The sequence below is a fragment of the Canis aureus genome, chromosome 19 (genome assembly GCF_053574225.1).
Source record: "Canis aureus isolate CA01 chromosome 19, VMU_Caureus_v.1.0, whole genome shotgun sequence".
Taxonomy (NCBI): domain Eukaryota; kingdom Metazoa; phylum Chordata; class Mammalia; order Carnivora; family Canidae; genus Canis; species Canis aureus.
Window position 1 is genome coordinate 50,438,014 of NC_135629.1, and position 18,656 is coordinate 50,456,669.

The following is an 18,656-nucleotide window of genomic DNA, read 5'->3' on the forward strand; positions in this document are numbered from 1 at the left end:
CTCTCTCTCTCTCTCTCTGTGTGTCTCTCATTAATAAATAAATAAAATCTTTAACAAATAAATAAATAAAAGGAGTTTAAAAAATAAATAAAATAAAAGATCTGAAGGTGGGTACCTGAGGGGAGGGGGAGTGGAAGGATGGGTAAAATAGGTGAAGGGGGTTAAGATGTACAAACTTTATAAAATAAAGTTAGAGGGATGACAAGTAACAGCATAGGGAACATAGTCAATAATATTGTAACAACATTGTATGGTGACAGATGGTGACTACACTTATAGTGGTGAGCATTTTGCAATGTATGTAATTGTTAAATCACTACGTTGAACACCTGAAACTAATAGAATATTGTTATGTCAACTATACTTCCATTTAAAGAAACGATCTGAAGCAATCTAGTCAACGTGTTAATATCTGTTAACTCTGGGTGATGACATATGTGACTGTACTCATCTGCCCTTGCAAAATAATTCATTAACACTGTAAATGACAATGTCTAAAGCAATGCTCTAGGATACATAAGAACCTAACACAAGTGGGGGGAGGAGCTCTGGCGGGGGTGGAGGGCATGGGAGACAGGTGGTTGTACGACTGCTCACTGTAGTCTTTTTTGTTGCTTGTATTTTTATTTTTTTCACTTACAAAATATAATAAATCTACAGGGAAGTATGCAGCCCACACATACACAGCTTACAGAATAATTTTAACTCAGGCACCACCGTAGCCCAGATCAAGAAATAACATTAAATACAGTCCACTTGGAGAAGAGCAAACAGAACGGGAATGTCCAGCTCAGTGACCTGTTACCGAGTGACCCTCTTCCCCCCCGCCACATCTGGACGCGCCCTCATCCCCACCAGAAGTGTCCCATCTTGGTTTCCAGAATGATGGCTGCCTTGCTTTTACCGTTTACCCCTAAAGGTGTGCATCCATAATGACACCAGGATTTTTCTACTTTACATAAAAAGAACAATTTGTGTAAACTTTACACAATGAAAAACATTCCCTTATGCACAGGAACCACTTGGGTCCTGCTTCCTTTCTTGCAAATGATGTCCCTGAGAATCACCCATGTTGAGGTCACACCCAGCTGTAATTTCTGCCCTTGCATTCCTGTGTAGCATTCTGTTTGTTGAAACATCAAAACAGGTCTCCATTCTGCTGTGAATGGACTTGGGGTGCCAGCTGTTTCCAGTTTGGGATGGACATAAATGATATATATATGGTGCGACTATAAATTATAAACATTTTTCTCCAGGCTTCCTAGTTCACAATTCATCTGTGGGTGTGAGATAAAATATACAGAACATAAAACATATCGTTTTGGTAATTTTCAAGTGTATTGCTCAGTGCTATTAAGCACATTCACATTGTTGTCCGACCATTATCACCATCCATCTCCAGAACTTTTTCATCTTCTCACACAGATACTCTATCCCCATTAAACGCTAACTCCCATTCTTTGTCTCTTCTGTCCCTGCCAACCACCATTCTACTCTCTGTCTCTATGAATTTGGCTATTCCAAAGACCTCATATAAGCAGAATCACATAAAATACGTCCTCTTGTGACTGGCTTATTTCACTCATCGTAATGTCTTCCAGGTTCATCCGTGTTGTATCATGAGACAGAACTTCCTTCCTTCCCTTTTTTTTTTTTTTTTTTAAGATTTTATTTATTTATTAATGAGAGACACAGAGACATAGGCAGAGGGAGAAGCAGGCTCCACGCAGGGAGCCCGATATGGGACTTGATCCCAGGACCCTGGGATCATGTCCTGAGCCAAAGGCAGGTGCTCAACCGCTGAGCCACCCAGGTGTCCCCGAATTTCCTTTCTTTTTAAGGCAGAAATCCTGTTTTCAAAAAACACTGTTTAATTGCTACCCCATGGTTAAATATTTTAAATATTTTTAAATATGAATAATTAAATTAGGGGCGCCTGGGTGGCTCAGTGGGTGAGCATCTGCCTTTGGCTCAGGTTATGATCTGGAGGTCCTGGGATTGAGCCCTGCTTTCAGGGAACCTACTTCTCCCTTGCCCTCTGCCACTCCCCCTGCTTGTGTTCTTTCACTCTCTCAAATAAATGTTTAAAAATTAAAAGGCACAAAGCAACAAGATGTTTACAATAAAATTTAAAATAAAATTTCTACAGAAATATCTTAATCATACTTTAAATATTTTAAAGTATAAATTTAAATATTTAAAATAATTGTCTTGGTGAGGCTTTAAATAATTCTTTAAAATGAAAATCTTGAGATCTTAAAAAAAATTTTTTTTAATATTTTATTTATTCATGAGACAGAGACGCAGAGACACAGGCAGAGGGAGAAGCAGGTTCCAGGTAGGGAGAGTGATGTGAGACTCGATCCCTGAGCCACCCAGGCGTCCCTTCAAAATCAAATTTAAAAGCACAAAATAAAGCATAAAAATAAATATCTAATGTTATGTATGAACAATATTCGAGTATTTAAAATGGAATTTAAATATTTTAACGAACATCTTAAAAAGACTCTAGTTAAAATATAAAGTAATATGTAGATTGAAATTCAAACTGAAGCAATATTTAAATTTTTAAGTAGTTTGAAATTTAGACATTTAAATTTTGAAAGAAATCAAATGCTACTTTAAATGTATAAAAGTAAAATTTGGTATAATTTTAAGAAATAGCTACTAAAATAAAATTTTAAATTTTATTTAAAATAAATAAGAGATGAGATGTATAAAAAAATGTATGTTTGAGATGTATAAAAATATATTACCCCCTTCTCTCCCCTGCCTGGGGCTGGGGCACAGGACGCCCCTCGCTCCGCCCCGGCGGCCATCGGACCTCGCGCGCAGGCAGTGCGGTGGCCAGCCCGGCCGGCCCGCGAGGACCCCGCACAGCCAAGATGGCGGCGCCCGTGCGGCGGGCGCGCTGCCTGCTAGGGCTGCCGGCGAACCTGGGCCGCGGCTCCCGTGATTACCGGGCGCCGCCGCCCCCACGCCGCTTGCCAGGGCCCTGGTGGCCAGACCCGGACGACCCGCTGACCCCGCGCTGGCAGCTGGGGCCGCGCTATGCGGCCAAGCAGTTCGCGCGGCACGGCGCCGCCTCCGGGGTGGCCCCCGGTTCTCTGTGGCCGTCGCGGGAGCAGCTGCGCGAGCTGGAAGCTGAGGAGCGCGAATGGTGCCCGAGCCTCGCGGCCATGCAGGAGTCGCTGCGGGTGCAGCAGCTGGCGGCGGAGCAGAAGCGTCAGGCCAGGTGTGTGCGGTCGGGCAGGCGCGGGGCTGTGGGCGGAGGCCCTCCTGTGTGCAAGGCTTTCCCAGGTGCTGAGCACATAGCAGAGAACAAGATAATTTCAGATGGCAACAGTGAACCATTAGGAAGATAAAATTGGGTGGAAAATATGTGTGCTGCAGAGCGACTCTGGCTTGTGAGACCTAGAAACTCTCTTAAGAACTCGATCCTTAGGGACTTGACCAGACATAGCGGTGGGGAGATCTTAGGGAGAGTGTTCCTGGTAGCAGGAACAGCTGGTGCAAAGGCCCTGAGGTAGGAATATGCTAAGGTCAGTGTGGCGGGGGACGAATGGGAAGTGATGGGGCCTGGAATCAATGCAGAGGTTGGACTTGGAGACAGGTCTTAAGCATTGGGCTTGAAAGAACTCAAGACTAGGAAAGAAAGTCGGGATGCTGCCACTTCGGGAGGGAGCAGGCCAAGTGCCCTCCTGGTTTTCATTGTTCTTGTCCTCGTAATAGCTGTAGGAGTACGAGAGCATCACCCTCATTTTAGAGATGAGAAACTGAGGCCTGGAAGTTTGGAGTCATATGTCTAGTCACCCCATCAATGAACAGTGGAGCTAGAATGTGAACCTCAGTCTCTGTCCCATCCCAGCTGGATAACCCTGCTGTGGGGCTTTAGATCTTTCAGCTTCATGTTTCTAATCCTCAAAATGGGGACTGTGACTGGCACCTACAAACTCACAGAACTGGAAGGAAAGATCCAATCCATTTCTTGCCTTTACAACTGGGCCTGGCATACAGGAGGTGCTCAGCGATGTCTGCAGGATGAGAGTGTGCTGTGGGAAACGCCATATGGTGTGTAGCTCTGGGATGGCTCAGTAGACAGCTCAGTGAAACACTGAGTTGACTTGAGGTCTCCCCTGAGGGGTTTAGTGCTCTTGTGCTCAGGGTCATACACAAGTTAATCCACCTCTCCTGCCTGTTACTTCGCTTGTCAAGGACTTTTCCTGACAGTTTTAACGACCCCCGGAAGCCTTCCCAGTTTTTCATCTGAGTTAGAGGAATCAGAATGTGGGCAGACTAGGGGTGGGCTGTGGTTGGATGGGTGCTCCTCTTCTGGCTGGCTCTTGCTATCTTCACCACTCTACCCTCCCCTGCAGGGAGCAGCTCATTGCAGAGCGCATGGCCAAGATGCCACAGATGATTGAGAACTGGCGGCGGCAGCAGCAGGAGCGCAGGGAGAAGGAACAGGCAGACAAGGAGAGGCGGGCCCGACTGCAGGCCGAGGCCCAGGAGCGCCTGGGCTACCACGTGGACCCAAGGAGTGCCCGCTTCCAGGAGCTGCTGCAGGACCTGGAGAAGCAGCAGCGCAAACGCCTCAAGGAGGAGAAACAAAGACAGAAGAAGGAGGCACGAGCTGCGGCACTGGCCACTGCTATGGCCCAAGACTCTGCAGCACCCAGCTCCTGAGCTAGCCTTTCCCAATAAAACCTGCCACCTGATGGCCCCAGCCCTGGAGAATTCTGTGTCCTCTCTCATCATGCCCCTTCCTCAGCGCCCCAACACCTGTGGCCAGGAGCCCCCCACCCTTCTGGGCTTGGCTTCCCCAGTCCTCCTTGGGGACTCTAGGCCATGCTAACTGGGGCTTCAGGGGAAGAAAAGGGGTTGCGGTGGGGGAAAATAATGCAGGAGCAGATGGCAGAAGAGAAGAAGGCTTCTGTTTACCAACATTAATCTCCAGTAATTAGCCAATTACTAGGGGGGGAAGTGTAGCCAAAACAGACTGTGGTGGTGATGGCGGGGGGCAGGGAGAAGCAGCCCTTCCAAGGCTAGGCTGGGGCCCACTGCCTGGGAATGAGACAGCCTCAGAGGGGGGTGTGAGACACTGGGAGCCCCAAACTGCAGAGGCCGACGGACCACTCTGCCCCCTCTCAGCACTGCCATATCACCTGTGCCCAACTAGCCCCCAGACCCAGACGAGCTGGAACAGGAAGCCCCAGTAGGCACACACCACCGGACTGGCTTTTAAAACTTTATTCACTTCAAAACCTTTATCAGAGACACAGTTCTGTCCTAGGGTGGGGGGTGGCCTCGACCTCCAGAGCAGCTCTGTTGTTACCCCTCCCCAGGCAGAACTAAACCAGGCCGCCTCCTCCCCAGCAAAGGGATGCAGGCCAGAGCCCAAGGCCAGACTGGAGAGGGGGTCCTTGGGCCTCTGAGTGCTCACCCCAAATGGAAAGGTCAGGCCACTTCAATGGAGGATCAAAGTTTGGGGCTCCAGCTTCCCCTCACCCTGGAAGAAGGGGGGGAGGTCTCCGGGGCTCTTCAGGGGGAGGGGGAAGCAAGCAGCCGCCTCTCCATCTGGCTGCAGGGAGCTGGGACAGAGGCCAAGAGGGGCCCATCTGTCGCCTCCAGTCCTGCCAGTTTCTTAGAGCAGGCAGGGCTGGGGCGGGGGATGGGGGACAGCTGTCTGGCCTGGGTCTTCTCAGGCCAAGATGGGAATGGGGGCCACTTTAGGAGGGTGGGAAATTGGTTTTTTTTTTAAGGTTTTTGATTTTTTTTCCACTTCTTAAATAAACATGAATATATATATATTTTTTCTTTTATAAAACTTTTGTGGAATTGAGGGGTGGGGAGATTGTGGGGGGGGGGGGCGGCCTGGCCTCCCTGCATCACTCGTCATCAAAGTTCTGACTCAGGAGGAAGTTGGCAGCCAAGTTCTCGTTTTTTTCACAAGCGAAGTAGGCCTGGATCACCAGGCTCTCTGGGAAGCCCAGGGCCTTCAACTGTGGGAAGATGGGTAGGTATAAGCAGGGGCTGGGGGCCCTGCCCACCAGGGAGGACACCCCGCAGCCAGACCTCTTACCCTCTCTATAGCTTCTTTCTCCTGTGGTGTCACCTGGATGTAGTTCATCTGTGGAGCCTCCTCCCCTATGGCGCCCAGCTCCCCCTCCACATCTGAGATGTCTGCCAGCTCCCCGGGGGGCTCATTCAGCATCTGGATGAACTGCTCCTGGTGCCGACTAATTTGCTGTGGGAGACAAAGGGGAGGGGACTGTGACCCACAGCCCTTGGTGCCCATCCACCCCTGCCAGGTCTGTATCCCAGCCGCTTTTTCTTTCAGCAAATATTCAGAGGGTGCCTAGTCTAACCAAACAGCAACATCATAGTGGATACAGGCCCTATCCTGGTGGAACTGAGATTCTGGCATAGGGAACACAGGCTATTATAAAGAAACAAATAGGTAATTATTTAAAATGTAAATAGTGGGCATGGCATATAGTAGGCAAAGAACTGGACTAGAAAAAACACTGCAGGCCAGGAAAAGATGGACCTGTGATCTGTAGGATAGGAAGTTTCCTCCAGATAGAACAGTAAGGGCAAAGGCCTGGAGACAGAAATGCACCTGACAAATCCCAGAAACAGAAGATCTGTGTGTCAGGAACAAAGTAAACAAGCAACAGAAGGGGAACAAAAAGGAAAGGAAGGCCAAGACCACACCTTTCTCTAGTGCCTTCTAGTATAATGGGACACCACGGTGATGGTTAAATAGAGAAAGACGAGATCCACGTACATTTTAAAAAGACTAACTCGTGGGTGTTGCATACCTGGGGCTTCTAAAACTCTCTACAACTCTATTTTTATGTACATCTGACTTTAACTTCACAGCAAAACATGTTTTTTCAGGAATCTGGCTCCTGGTGGAAAATGGACCATGGCAGGTGTGCAGAAGCCAAGGCCTGGGTACCGGCTGCCAGGGAACCGGGTGGGAGAAGAGGTGGCAGCCACGGAGGTTGAATGCAGGGCTGGGCTGAGAGGTTCTGGCAAGATAGGTGATGGATGACCCCAGCAGGGGCATAGGGCCTGTGGCTCAAGCAACCCCAGGCTGGTCTTTGTAGGCATGGGGAGGCCTGGGAAGAGGATCAGCTCTGAAATCTTAGACCTCTAGAAAGCATTTTCACAGGTCCGTCAAGTCAGCCATGGATTTGGAGGTTTGGGTCAGTTACGTCAATCTGGGGGGAACATCATCACTCAAGATGATATGCAGGGAACACTAAAAAGAAATGAAAAATAAAGGTGTTCAGCCTGTGTGCTGTCACACCTGAGAACGTAAGGAGGAGGAGCCAACAAGAGACTGAGAAGTGAAGAACAGCGGCAGACGACAGGCCCTAAAGCAGGAGAGTCATGCCTTTACAGAGGATCTAATAAACCCTGTCACACGGAAGGGCCACTGCCCCTCTGCACAGGAACCTTCAGGGGCAGGATGATGCCTTGCTGAGCACAGGAGTCCCAGAGCCAACTGGGACACAATGATCTTGGGTAGTGCTTATGGGTAATCCCATGGAGGCTAAGACAGGGCAAAAAGACCCAGAAGGTAGAGCAAAGGACCCAGAAGCTGAAAGCAGACACACACTATGCCAACTGCCAGAATGCTCCAGACCTCTGGCAACTTCCTCTGTGAGAGATGATGACAACAGCACCCATTCCTCACAAGGTGTTTGAGAAAATTACATGAAACCAGGCAGATCATTAGATTGTATGGAGCATCAGGGAGTTGTTAGTCTGTTTTCCAAATACAGTGGGGCTCCTACATACCACGCTAGGCCAGACTAGCTCTCTGAGGCTGTGGTACCCAGAGGGGAGTAGAGGTGGTGCCCGCCCTGGCTTCCTCTACCCCCAGGGCCGCACCTGCAAAAGCTGAGGATTCTCTTGGCCCAGCTGCTGGAGCAGGGCAGGCAGTAGTGCCGGGTTCTGCTGAATCACCTGCCGCATATTCTGGAACTGGGGCTGGTCCCGCAGGAACTCCAGGGGGTTCTCTCCTGCTGGCAGGAGAAAGGTGTGTAGTCAGACACCACACTGGACTCCCAGAAGCTTGGGGGCAGGGAGTCAGATGCCTTGACAGCAGACACCCCACATGTACATCTCCCAATTCACTCAGCAGACACCCCACATGTACATCTCCCAATTCACTCACCTCCTTCTGTGGCTGGCTGCTCCGACACCTGGCTCTCCTGGACAGAACCATGTTCTGGCTCGGGACTCCCAGGAATTCCCTGTCAGGGGTCCTATTTAGTTCTAACGCATAGACTGCCCACTGCCTCCCTTCTGCATGTTCAGCCCTGGCAGAAGACAGGTGAAGCCTTGGCCCTGCCCTCCACAGGCCCACCCCACCATTCATGCCCAGGCTCTTGCAGGAAGACTTTCCCGGTGGGAATCACAACCCAAAGTCTTCTGAGGACAAAGTTTTGCCTCTCTGACCACCCATTACAGCATGTAAGCCCATGTACTCCCTTGAGGCCTCCCCAGGAGGCAGCAGCCCCACCTCACCGTGAGTAGATACTCCACGGCTCGGTGGGGGTTGTTGTAGCTGGCTCTCAGGGCGGCCACGACCCGCTCCCTCTCATAGCCCATGGACATGATCTCTGTCAGCATCGTCTCATACTCAGAACCAGTCACTGTGGAGGGAGCAGCAAGGTCTGGGTCACCAAGGAGGGAGAAGGGCAGTTCCCAGGCCCCCCACACCCACACAAGGCCCCACAGCTGGCTGGGGCACCCAACTGCTTCTGCCCCAGGGACCACCCACCCACCTAGTGTGGATGCCGCATCTTCCTCTCGCCCGCTGCTACCTGAAGAAGGAACAGAGCTGCAAATTCAAGAGAGAGAAATCGGACCCTGGCTTCTGGCGGCTTGCCCTCCCCCAGGTATGTGGAAACATGTATGTGTCAAAATGTGCTGGGAAGACAGGGCCCAAGCTGGGGCTTCTGCTCCCTGGCCTTACCCTGACACGGACTCCGGGGATGTCGTGGGGACTGATTCCTCCGATGGGCTCTTGTCCTCTCTGGCAGTAGGTGGGGGATGGGACATGCCTGAGGCAGGGGCCGGAGGGAAGGATGTGGAGGACTCCGGGGCAGCAGTGGGTGAGGCCTCTGGGGGTACTGAGGTGCCTGGGCTAGTTTTGGCCTGTGACACCCAGAAAAAGGAGCAGGCATCAATATCCCTATCTAGCCCCAACATCCCATCCCGTCTCAGCCCCGCCCTATTCATAGCTAATCTCTCCTGGGCACACAGGCTCTTTGTCAGATCCCCAGCTAATTCTCTCACCCTCCCAGCCAGCACACTTTACCCACCTTGGTCACCATAACGACCACGAAATTCTTCTCATCAATGCGATAGTCCCTGATGGGCACGTCATCGCTCAGGATCTTGCCAGCATAGATGAGTTTCTGTCCAGCCACAGGGAAGGCATCACGACCCTTCTCAGCTTCTATTTTCTCCTTTAGCACCTTCACCTGGAAGGAGAGGAACACTCATTGCAAACCTCAAGACTCTTTCTTGATGGGGGGACGGGCAGGGGAAGGGACTGCAGACCTCAATGGCAGAGAAGCTAAGCTTCATAGTAAAGCATGCCAGATCCCACTATTCAACGAAGTATTTACCTAACACTTATTACACGCCAGGTGCTGTTCTAGGAATTGAGCACATAACATAGAAAGGAACAAAACTCAACATAATTCCCTGCGTCTGTGAAGATAACACTAATGCGAGAAAAGTGAAAAAAAATATAACCTCAGATAACGTAAAATGTGATGAAAAGTAAAACAAAGAGGAAACGAGATTCCTCATTCCACACTGCTGACAGTGCTGTGTTTGCCAAAAACATCTTATACGGACAGCACTAACATAAGTGTGTACATACCGCTTTTAAAGCTTCACTACTGCATGAAGTAGATATCATTACCCCAGTTTTATATTTGAGGAAACAGGCACAGGGAGATTAAGTAGCTTGCCCAAAGTCAAACAGTTGGCGTGATCAAAAAATATGAGTGTTTCCTTTTCTACAAAACGTAGAGTTCAATGTCTCCATGAGGTAGTTGTGCAAAGCGCCAAACACACATTCAATGTCTGATGCGTCCTAAACCTCTTTTCAGCTAAAAACGCAGTGCAATGTTTAGACCACGGGCTCTCACATGAGACAAAACCAAATTTGAAACCCGTCTGCCATTACTTGCTTTATGTGACCGTAGCAAAATCCTCTTATTTCTAAATTCCCACATCTGTAAAACGGAGTGAGTCAAGAGTGCTCAAATGATGTCTGTTTTGCAACTTTAGTAAGATAACACAAAATTGCTCCGCTGCTGGTAAAGAACCGCCAACACAGACCACTGAAAAGTCAGGCCGTTTATTATCATTATCATCGTCACTGGCGTCACCACTCCCAAATGTGGCCACCAACGTCCCGAGGAGACGCCTGCAAAGCTGGGAACTCGGAGGCCCGGTCCCGGAGAGCGTGGCCGGGCCGGGAATCTGAGCCTTCGGCTCCCGCGACCCGCGAGGGCGCTGACATTGGAGCCGGGCCTGATGGGTGCCCCGGGGGTGGGGCCTAGTCTGGAGACCGGCCCTTGAGCGCCATCAGCACAAGTCGCCGGGGGCTGGGCCCAGAACCACAGGGAGGTTCGGGAAAGACAGGCAGGCTGGGACGGGTGGGCAGAGCCCTGCCCGCGCTGTCCTCCCCGCCCCTCCAGTCGGGATCCCGTCCTCCCCGCCCCCACCCCATCCCCCGGCACCCGTCGTTCCCGCCCCCGGGCTCCGGTCCAGCTCCCACCGTCTCGTCAGGCTCCATGCGGATTTTGAAGGTCTGCTGCTGCAGCGTTTTGAGCGTGATGGTGACGGCCATGGCGGGGCCCGAGCGACGCGGCGGCCCCGGGATCCTCACACAACATGCAACTCACGCCGCCGCCATCTTAGCGCCCAGCCGCGCCGCGAGCCGACCGCTTCCGGGGCAGGAGGTGCGCGCGCCGACCACCAGAGCACGTGACCTCCGCCCCCCCTTAGCTTTGGTGGGCATGCGCGAGAGGCTTTTGGCCAGGCATGCGCAGAGTAAACTCGGCTCCCGGAGGCAGCTTCTCATTCAGCACGCATATACGTCACGTGGCTCCCTGAGAGTGACGCCATGCCCGCTAGCGGTGACGTCAGACGGCCACAAAATGGCTCCAACGTCCCCCACTTTCATGATCTTGAGTTTGTTGATTACATCGAACAAAATTTTTCATCTACTTGTTGTAGACACTTGTATTTCTTGTACAAAGGCTTTTTTTGTCTCCCAAATGACTTTTGTTCTAGTGTGGCTACCCTCAAAGGAACCCTTACTCGGGACTGGGAAAAAACACTCAAAAGGTCACCAACAATTAGTTTAAAAAATGAAGGATTAGTTGGCTGAAGGTGATGATGGTGCTTTGGGGGACTGGATGGTGGCAAGGCAGAGTTCTCTCCCAGTTACTGGGTGGAGGCCCTTCCATCCTGAACTGACCATTACCTGCCTCCAAAACTCTTTAGTTTCTCACTCAACGTACGCCCTGCACCAGGGAGTTACCGGACACCTCACCCATTGCCCAACTGTAACCAGGTCCTGCTGTTTTTCCCTTCACAGCAGGCAGGGCCTAGAAGTTCCCACCATAGTAGGCCAGGCTGTTGAGGGCTTCTTGTCTCTCTCCTGCAACAAGGGACATAAGCTCCAGGCCACCTGCTGGACTTCAGTGGCAGCCATAGTAGACCCCAAAAGAGATGGGCTCTAGAGAACCTAGACCTTGTTGGCCTGTCATCTCTGCACCTTCCTTGAGGCCATCTCTTTCCAAGAATTCAAGGATTACCAACATGCTAGATCTACCATATCTGAACCTATATTCTTGATTATAAAAGGAGTAACTTAATTAACCCTGACTGGTATTAAGAATACTTGTTTAAAAAAAAAAAAAGAATACTTGTTTAAAATAGTCCAATCATCCTAGTCTTGCTCTTTTAACAGTCAAGAAGTATATACGGTTAAAAAAAAAAAAAAAAAAAAGGAAGTATATACGGTTGAGTGTAAAATAGATCTCATGAAATGGTGCTATGGTGTGAGTTCATAGCTCTGCCCTACCCCTTACATTTTGGAGCTTAGCCTCATCAAACTGAATGGGGCAAACTAAAAACAAAGCTCAGTTTGGCATGAAGACTCAATGAGTAATATCTGGAGTCTTTGTAAAGGCGCTTAGAACACACTCTTCTCCCACTGGTTTGAGGTTGTGGGGGTAAACAACAGACCCTGTAGCCTTAGGGGGACATTCAACCAACACTTTAGCCACTGGAAAATGAGCCTTACTCGAGAGTCACCTCCCCCAGAAGGAGACACAGGAGGAAGACACAAAACTTAATTTAATAGAAACTTTGTTTGTAGTTCTTACATTCTCAGTGTGAGCCGAGCTGGAACCCGCTGCCCCACCCAGAAGTGGCCCAGTCCTGGGAGCAGGGAAGAAAGGGAGGTGGTAGGTGGGGATCAGAGCTCAGGCCCTAGGAGCCCTGTTCTTCCTCAGTGCTGGGGATGCCACCCTCTTCTCCTGCCCCCCCCTCTGGGATCCAGGAAGGTGAGTGGATGGAATCTTAGGCCTGGGGCTTCTCTTCCACACTCCCCCTGCCCCCTCAGGTTGGAGGAGAACTAAGGGATTGGAGGAAAGAAGGGGACAGAGGAAGGCAAAGATGTCAATCAAGAAAGATGAGGATCAGGAACAAGGACTAAAGGAGAATCAAAGACAAAACACGTTTTTTTTTAAAAAAAAAAAAAAAAAAAAGGGAGGAAACAAAACCAAAATCCACCCCAAATCAGAACCCGCCTGGAAAAAAATGAAAGTTCTCCAGTCTCATAGAGACATTATTTGGCGCAGCCGGCTCTGCGGCGGGAGCGCTCAGGCCTCAGTCCAGCCCTAGAGGCAGCAGTGTAGCCCCTACAGCTCGTCCTTGGCCTGGCCAGCGGCAGCATCATCCTCTTCCTCTTCCTCCTTGTCATCCTCGTCCTCCTCATCCTCGTCCTTGTCTTCCTCATCTTCCTTGTCTGCCTCCTCTTCTTCCTTGCGCTTCTTGTCCTCCTCCTCCTCCTTTAGCCTCTGCTCCTCATCCTGCTTGTCCTTCATCTGCTTCTCTGCCGCCTGCACAGAAACCACACAGCTCAGGGCCCGGCCCCCCGCCACCAGACCTGCCCACTCCCAAGCCCAGGACCAGACCCTGGTCCCACCTTCGTGACACCCCAGGTCTCATTTCCAAACTCCTCTGCATACGCCTCGTCGTTGGTGATGAGGAAGTTGTCAAAGATAGTGCCAGACTTGACCTGGAGGACAGGAGAGTGGATGGAGGGTGGTCAGGGTGGACACTAATGTCCCTGGCCTTGGACAAGCCCCACCCCCTCCATGTTCCCATGACAACTACACAATGCCCTTTGATTTCTACATCTGTAAAACAGGATCTCTCAATATCTTGTTCAAATGTTTTTCTGGTACCTACTACATGCCAGACACCATTCCAGACACAGATTGTTTACTAGTGAATAAAACTGACAAAATTTTAAAACATTTCATTTCAGAGGAACCATTTTTTTCTAGTAGTCACATTTATTATTTACTTTTTTTTTTTTTCCAGTAAACTCTACTCCCAACGTGGGGCTTGAACTCATGCCTGTGAGAACTCATGCCTGTTGCATGTTCTACCAACTAAGTCAGACAGATAATCTCATTAGAAAAATAGTGCCAGGGGTATCTAACCAACTTCTAACTGTTGAAGGCAGTTAAAAAGTTTGTTTGCATAAAGGAACTTAGAAAGGTATCTGGCACGTAAGCTGAACCTCAAATTGGGTGCTGTGAGAACTCCATAAAGACAGACCAGAATATTATTCAAGAAAAGCACCAGTTTTGGCTCAGAGCTGCCTGGGGTTGAACATTTATCATCCCTTTCCTCCTTAGTGACTCTCAACATTTGAAGTGCTCCATGAATCCCTTCTGTGTCTCACCTGCCAGAGATCTAAGCCCAGAACAGCAAAATTTTCATAGGCATAGATGTTGCTATCAGGAGAGTACTCAGGGTTGTCGATCTCTGGGTGGATCCAAGTGCCCTTGTAATCTGGGTTGTCAATCTGCCGGGGCTTCCACTCGCCCTGCAGAAGGGGAAGGGAACCAGTGGTTGAGTGGAGGTCAGTGTGCTCCCCACTGTGCGCTCCCACCCTGCTCAGAGCTCCAAGCTCACCTTGTACTCAGGGTTCTGAATTACAGGTGGTTCCCACTCTCCATCCATCTCTTCATCCCAGTCCTCTGGCTTTTTAGCATCAGGGTCAGGAATGTGCTCAGGCTTGTCCCAGTCCTGAGGGAACACAAAAAGGTCAGTCAACCCAGCTGTCCTCTACACCTTCCACATGGGGAGCTTCTGCCCAAGCACCAACCTCAGGCTTGGAGTCTGTGGGGTCATCAATCTTGGCCCGCTCGTCCCAGTCTTCAGGCTTTGAAGCATCGGGATCCTTTATCTTCTTGGGAGGCAGGAAGTCCCAATCATCCTCCAAGGAGCCTGACTCCACCTGGCTGTTGTCAATCTTCACCTCATAGGTGTTATCCGGCCGCACAATCAGCGTATACAGGTGTGTGAATTCATCATCCTGAAGAGGGTGGGAGATGAATGGCCCCGCCCATCAGGCTTGGCCTCTGAGGCTTCCCTATCAGCCACTTGTCACCACCCCCAGTCACACCTTGCAACGAATGTCCTTGTTGATCAGGACGTTCTTGCCCTTGTAGTTGAAGATGACATGAACCTTCTTGGTGCCGGGGCCACAGATATCCGGGCCTAGGTAAAAAGTGGGTTTAGTTAGAGCAAGAAACTGCCCACCACTGTAAAGCTCCCAACCTTTACAAAAGAAGGCTTGGTTCTTAAATGCAGATCTGTAAAGGGTTACAGGACAAGAATCATACCCTGACTGGTTCTAAGGAGCTGAAAGTGGAGCCTTTTAAAAAGGAAAAACAGAAAGAACAAAATATCACCTCTGGAATTTAATGCCCTCACTGGAAATAGCTACAGAAAATCCCGTGAACTGCAAGTTTCAGACCAATAGTAACAATGCAATGTCCTCAGCCTTCCTCGCAAAGACAAGCCTTAACTACACAAGTATCTTCCCATGTTCTCAACACTACCTGTGGTGGCCCTTAAGGAACCCAGATTTAGGTCTCCTTCCAACTAATCAAAGGTCAGCGCCAGGGCGGGGTCCCTCACCAAACATGATGTTGTACTCAGAGTCTCCGTGCATGTCCGTCTGGTCCAAACCATCTGGAAATAGCTTCACGTAGCCGCCCCCACAGTCGATGTTTTGCTCATGTTTTACGGTGAACTGCACCACCAGTGTCTGGCCTTTGTTGCTGAAGGGCTCAAATCTGGCCGACAAAGCGTAAAAGCGGGCATCCTGGCTTGTCTGCAGCCCTAGCAGGAGACCATAGTGAGGTCATGGCTCAGCCCCAAGCTCCAGGGACCCTAAGCATTGGAGTCAAAGAAGACTGCCCCTTCCTCCCCATGCCCTGCTCATGGGGATACCCACGCTGTGTGACATGCACGGCTTCCTCCAGGAAGTCCTCCTGAATCCCAACATCCACCCGTCCCAGGCTCTTACCTTTATCCTTCTCCTGGTCACCGTAGAACTTGCCGGAACTGAGAACAAATTTACCAAAATCTGACTTGTGTTTGGATTCGATCCAGCGGTCGGTCCACCCGTCTAGGGGATCAAAGGGGCAGGTCAGTGCGGCCGTACTGACCTCTCCCCACGAATAGCTATCTGCCAATGGCCTCAAGTTGCTGAAGACTGGAAAGGAGATATCCCCTGACTGACCCCACCCCAACCTCTAGTTTGACATCTTCGATGACTTAAGGGCTCCTCCGGCGAACCCTAACTCCCGCCGCGGGAGTCCGCTGTACCCTCGACGCTCCCCAGGGACATGGAAGGAAGGATCGCCTGCGGCTCTGGTCCCTGGAGGCCACCGTATTGGTCCTCTAAGCAGTAATTACAGGGGACAACGCAGATCTAGGCTGAGGGGCCGCCCTCGTCGTCGGGGCGGCCTCGAGACCGGACCAGGCCTTACCTCCGTCCAGAAACTGCTCCTTGAAGTAGATGGCGGGTTCGGCAGCGGCCAGGCCGACGAGGCCGAGCAGCAGCGGTACGGGTAGCAGCATGGCGGGGCGAGGGGGCGGCGGCGCGCGGGCCCTTTAAACCTCTCCTCCGGCGGCGGCTCTGCAGTAGGGACGGACGCTACCGCCGGCCGCGCGTTTTTATACCCTACCGCCCCTCAAACCAACCTGGCCCGGCCTCTTGTCCCGCCCTCCGCACCTTATCATTGGTCTGCGGCCACGACCCTGACTTTCCATTGGACCGCTGTCGTCTGAGCATGTTAGGCTGTGCCTCGGAACGCAGGGTTCCCAGATGGCCGATTTCTATTGGCTACACAGCTGGCCAATGAAGGTCGACCACGCGTTGTGGGGGCCGCCCACCGGTGTGGTGGGGGCCTCGAGCCCCTCTGCCCAGGTCATGTGACCAGACCTCGACCCAACCCCGCCCTTGCCCGCGCGCTTAGCTCCTGGTCTGGGCGTTTAAAGAACGCGCGCCAGTGCCCGTGTCACCTCGCAGGACCTGGACCCCGCTCCAGCTCGCCCTCTTTTATCCCCTCTGCGAGGAGGTGTGGGCCAGGTTTTCCTAACCACTTTCTACTCTGCAGCTGGGGAGCCCCTATTCCCACACGCTCGCTCTCGATCTCGCCCTCCCCCGCCCCAGGCCAGGATGGGACAGAAGGCACCAGAATTCAGGGGCTGGGGCTCTGGATCTTCATTTCACTCCAGAGCCACAGCCTTGCAGGCCAGAGAGTTCAGTGCCAGCTCTCTCCTCTCTGGCCCCTAGTGGTCCCTAGTGCCCTGACAGCCTGTCAGACTGCTGTTGAGTGACTGGGACGAGTCACTTAGCCTCTGAAATCACAGGAGCCCCGAAGAGGCTAGGAGGAGCATCCTTGGCTAGGTGCCGTTCTACAGAGCCGCTTTCAAAACTGTTAGGGTTGTCCTGGGACAGAAGAAAGGAAACCTAGAAGACAAAGATGTGACTATAGGCTGTGGCTCCTAGAGTTTGGTAGCGTTGTTTGTCTGATTGCAGCCTCTCCTTTAAACCTTCCCTCAGCCGGTAAAGGGGTCGCTGCCTGTGGTCTCCCACAAACGGCCTGACTTTTGCAATTAAACGGCTAAAGAGGAGAGGAGGGGGGTTCCGTTAAAAAAGAAAAAAATGAGACAGATGGTGGGGAAGATAAGGTCCGAGGGAGATGGGCAGGACCCCTGAGTCTAGAGGCTCAGAAGCCAGAGGCACGTGACTGACACCATGTCCCTCCCCCCAAGCTGCAGGAAGCAGGAAGGCGCTCTGGGGGTTTCCCAAACTAAGCAAACAGGCCCTGGACCTGGGAACTTGGAAGTGGACTGGGGAAGGGGGTGGAATCCTGGCAAAAAAGCAGGGAAGGCGTGCTTCCCTGATAGTGGTGGAGACTCAGAAAAGAGAAGAATGAGGAGTCTTGGAGAAGTTGGGGTTCTGCCCCAGGCAGTATCCAGTATCACTCAACCTGCATGAGGAGCCAATCTGGGGTGATCACTCCAAGCCTGCCACTGACCCTCCCACCTTCCCTCCCTTCCACCATATGTCATGCATGCATGAGCTTGGTGCTTCCTGCTTGAGGGTAGACCCTGTGACTACCTTATTCACTTCATCCCTCAGTGTCTCTTGAAGCACTTGGCACAGAACAGGCTTAAAACCTGCTGTGTGAGAGAAAGAAGGAAATTGGAGCAATTAAACAAAAAACGAGGAAAGTGCTTCAAAGCTAAGAAGGGACTTTGAGGGACACATCCTGAATTTTTGTTAGGACCTCACTATGGGGTCAGGATTGGGTGATGTTAGTAACCCCATTTTCCAGCCTCACATAATAATTATGATGGTTAAATGAGTAAAGATGTTCTGCTTACAATAGTGCTTGTCACATGGTCCATACTCAATTTAGTATTAGCAAGTACACATACATGTGTGGGCAGTATTTCGCTTAAATCTCACAATAACCTGAATTTATATCATCTCTATCCAGGCAAGGAAACAGGCACAGAAAGATTAAGCGACTTGGCTGAGTAGCATAAATGGGATTAGAATCTACTTGCACTGTTTCCTCTAATCTCCACTGGCCACCTGTGACTATTGACGAAAGGTAGCTGGTCTCAATTGAGATGTGCCATAAGTGTAAAACACAACAGATTTTGAGACTTACTATGAAAAAAGAACAAAGTATTCCATTAGCAATTTTTTTAATGATCTTTTACATTTTTTTTTCCATTTATTTATGATAGTCACACACAGAGAGAGAGAGAGAGGCAGAGACATAGGCAGAGGGAGAAGCAGGCTCCATGCACCGGGAGCCCGACGTGGGATTCGATCCCGGGTCTCCAGGATCGCACCCTGGGCCAAAGGCAGGTGCTAAACCGCTGCGCCACCCAGGGATCCCTCCATTAGCAATTTTATAATAAGTATTGAAATAGGGATGCCAGCAGTTGAGCATCCGCCTTCTGCTCAGGGTGTGATCCTAGAGTTCCAGGAT

At 50.8% G+C, this 18,656-nt stretch overlaps 3 protein-coding genes across 4 annotated transcripts; 1 reads left to right on the forward strand and 2 right to left on the reverse strand.

Annotated features, from left to right (window-relative positions):
• Nucleotides 1-2,854: 2,854 nt before the first annotated feature.
• GADD45GIP1 (GADD45G interacting protein 1) lies at nt 2,855-4,737 on the forward strand. The gene is made up of 2 exons (XM_077859751.1): nt 2,855-3,235; nt 4,377-4,737. Exons 1-2 carry the CDS (start codon nt 2,886-2,888, stop codon nt 4,684-4,686), a joined length of 660 nt encoding a protein of 219 aa, XP_077715877.1. The 5' UTR covers nt 2,855-2,885; the 3' UTR covers nt 4,687-4,737.
• A 498-nt stretch (nt 4,738-5,235) lies between these two features.
• On the reverse strand, nt 5,236-11,002 carry RAD23A (RAD23 nucleotide excision repair protein A). Of its 2 annotated transcripts, none has more exons than XM_077859749.1 (9): nt 10,820-11,002; nt 9,345-9,506; nt 8,996-9,177; nt 8,805-8,860; nt 8,545-8,672; nt 8,192-8,270; nt 7,906-8,039; nt 6,083-6,247; nt 5,236-6,002 (listed from the first exon to the last, which is right to left on the reverse strand). In XM_077859749.1, exons 1-9 carry the CDS (start codon nt 10,889-10,891, stop codon nt 5,889-5,891), a joined length of 1,092 nt encoding a protein of 363 aa, XP_077715875.1. In that variant the 5' UTR covers nt 10,892-11,002; the 3' UTR covers nt 5,236-5,888. The 2 variants fall into 2 exon arrangements, with proteins under 2 accessions (XP_077715875.1, XP_077715876.1); XM_077859750.1 differs by having other exon boundaries at nt 7,906-8,036; nt 10,820-11,001.
• Nucleotides 11,003-12,390: 1,388 nt separating this feature from the next.
• Nucleotides 12,391-16,303, reverse strand: CALR (calreticulin). The gene is made up of 9 exons (XM_077859754.1): nt 16,131-16,303; nt 15,665-15,766; nt 15,274-15,477; nt 14,756-14,850; nt 14,456-14,665; nt 14,263-14,376; nt 14,030-14,173; nt 13,262-13,354; nt 12,391-13,175 (listed from the first exon to the last, which is right to left on the reverse strand). Exons 1-9 carry the CDS (start codon nt 16,219-16,221, stop codon nt 12,975-12,977), a joined length of 1,254 nt encoding a protein of 417 aa, XP_077715880.1. The 5' UTR covers nt 16,222-16,303; the 3' UTR covers nt 12,391-12,974.
• Between the last annotated feature and the right edge of the window lie 2,353 nt (nt 16,304-18,656).

Bases quoted from the DNA above. Each gene is read 5' to 3' on its own strand.
- RAD23A (XM_077859749.1), bottom strand. From the start codon at position 10,891: ATGGCCGTCACCATCACGCTCAAAACGCTGCAGCAGCAGACCTTCAAA. The intron at 9,507-10,819 runs GTGGGAGCTGGA...CTCTCCTTCCAG, and splicing joins GCATGGAGCCTGACGAGACG to GTGAAGGTGCTAAAGGAGAA. The intron at 9,178-9,344 runs GTGGGTAAAGTG...TGGGTGTCACAG, and splicing joins TGGTCGTTATGGTGACCAAG to GCCAAAACTAGCCCAGGCAC.
- GADD45GIP1 (XM_077859751.1), top strand. From the start codon at position 2,886: ATGGCGGCGCCCGTGCGGCGGGCGCGCTGCCTGCTAGGGCTGCCGGCG. The intron at 3,236-4,376 runs GTGTGTGCGGTC...CCTCCCCTGCAG, and splicing joins GAGCAGAAGCGTCAGGCCAG to GGAGCAGCTCATTGCAGAGC.
- CALR (XM_077859754.1), bottom strand. From the start codon at position 16,221: ATGCTGCTACCCGTACCGCTGCTGCTCGGCCTCGTCGGCCTGGCCGCT. The intron at 14,851-15,273 runs GTGAGGGACCCC...CTTTTTACCTAG, and splicing joins TGAGTACAACATCATGTTTG to GCCCGGATATCTGTGGCCCC. The intron at 13,176-13,261 runs GTGGGACCAGGG...GTTTCTGTGCAG, and splicing joins AGACCTGGGGTGTCACGAAG to GCGGCAGAGAAGCAGATGAA.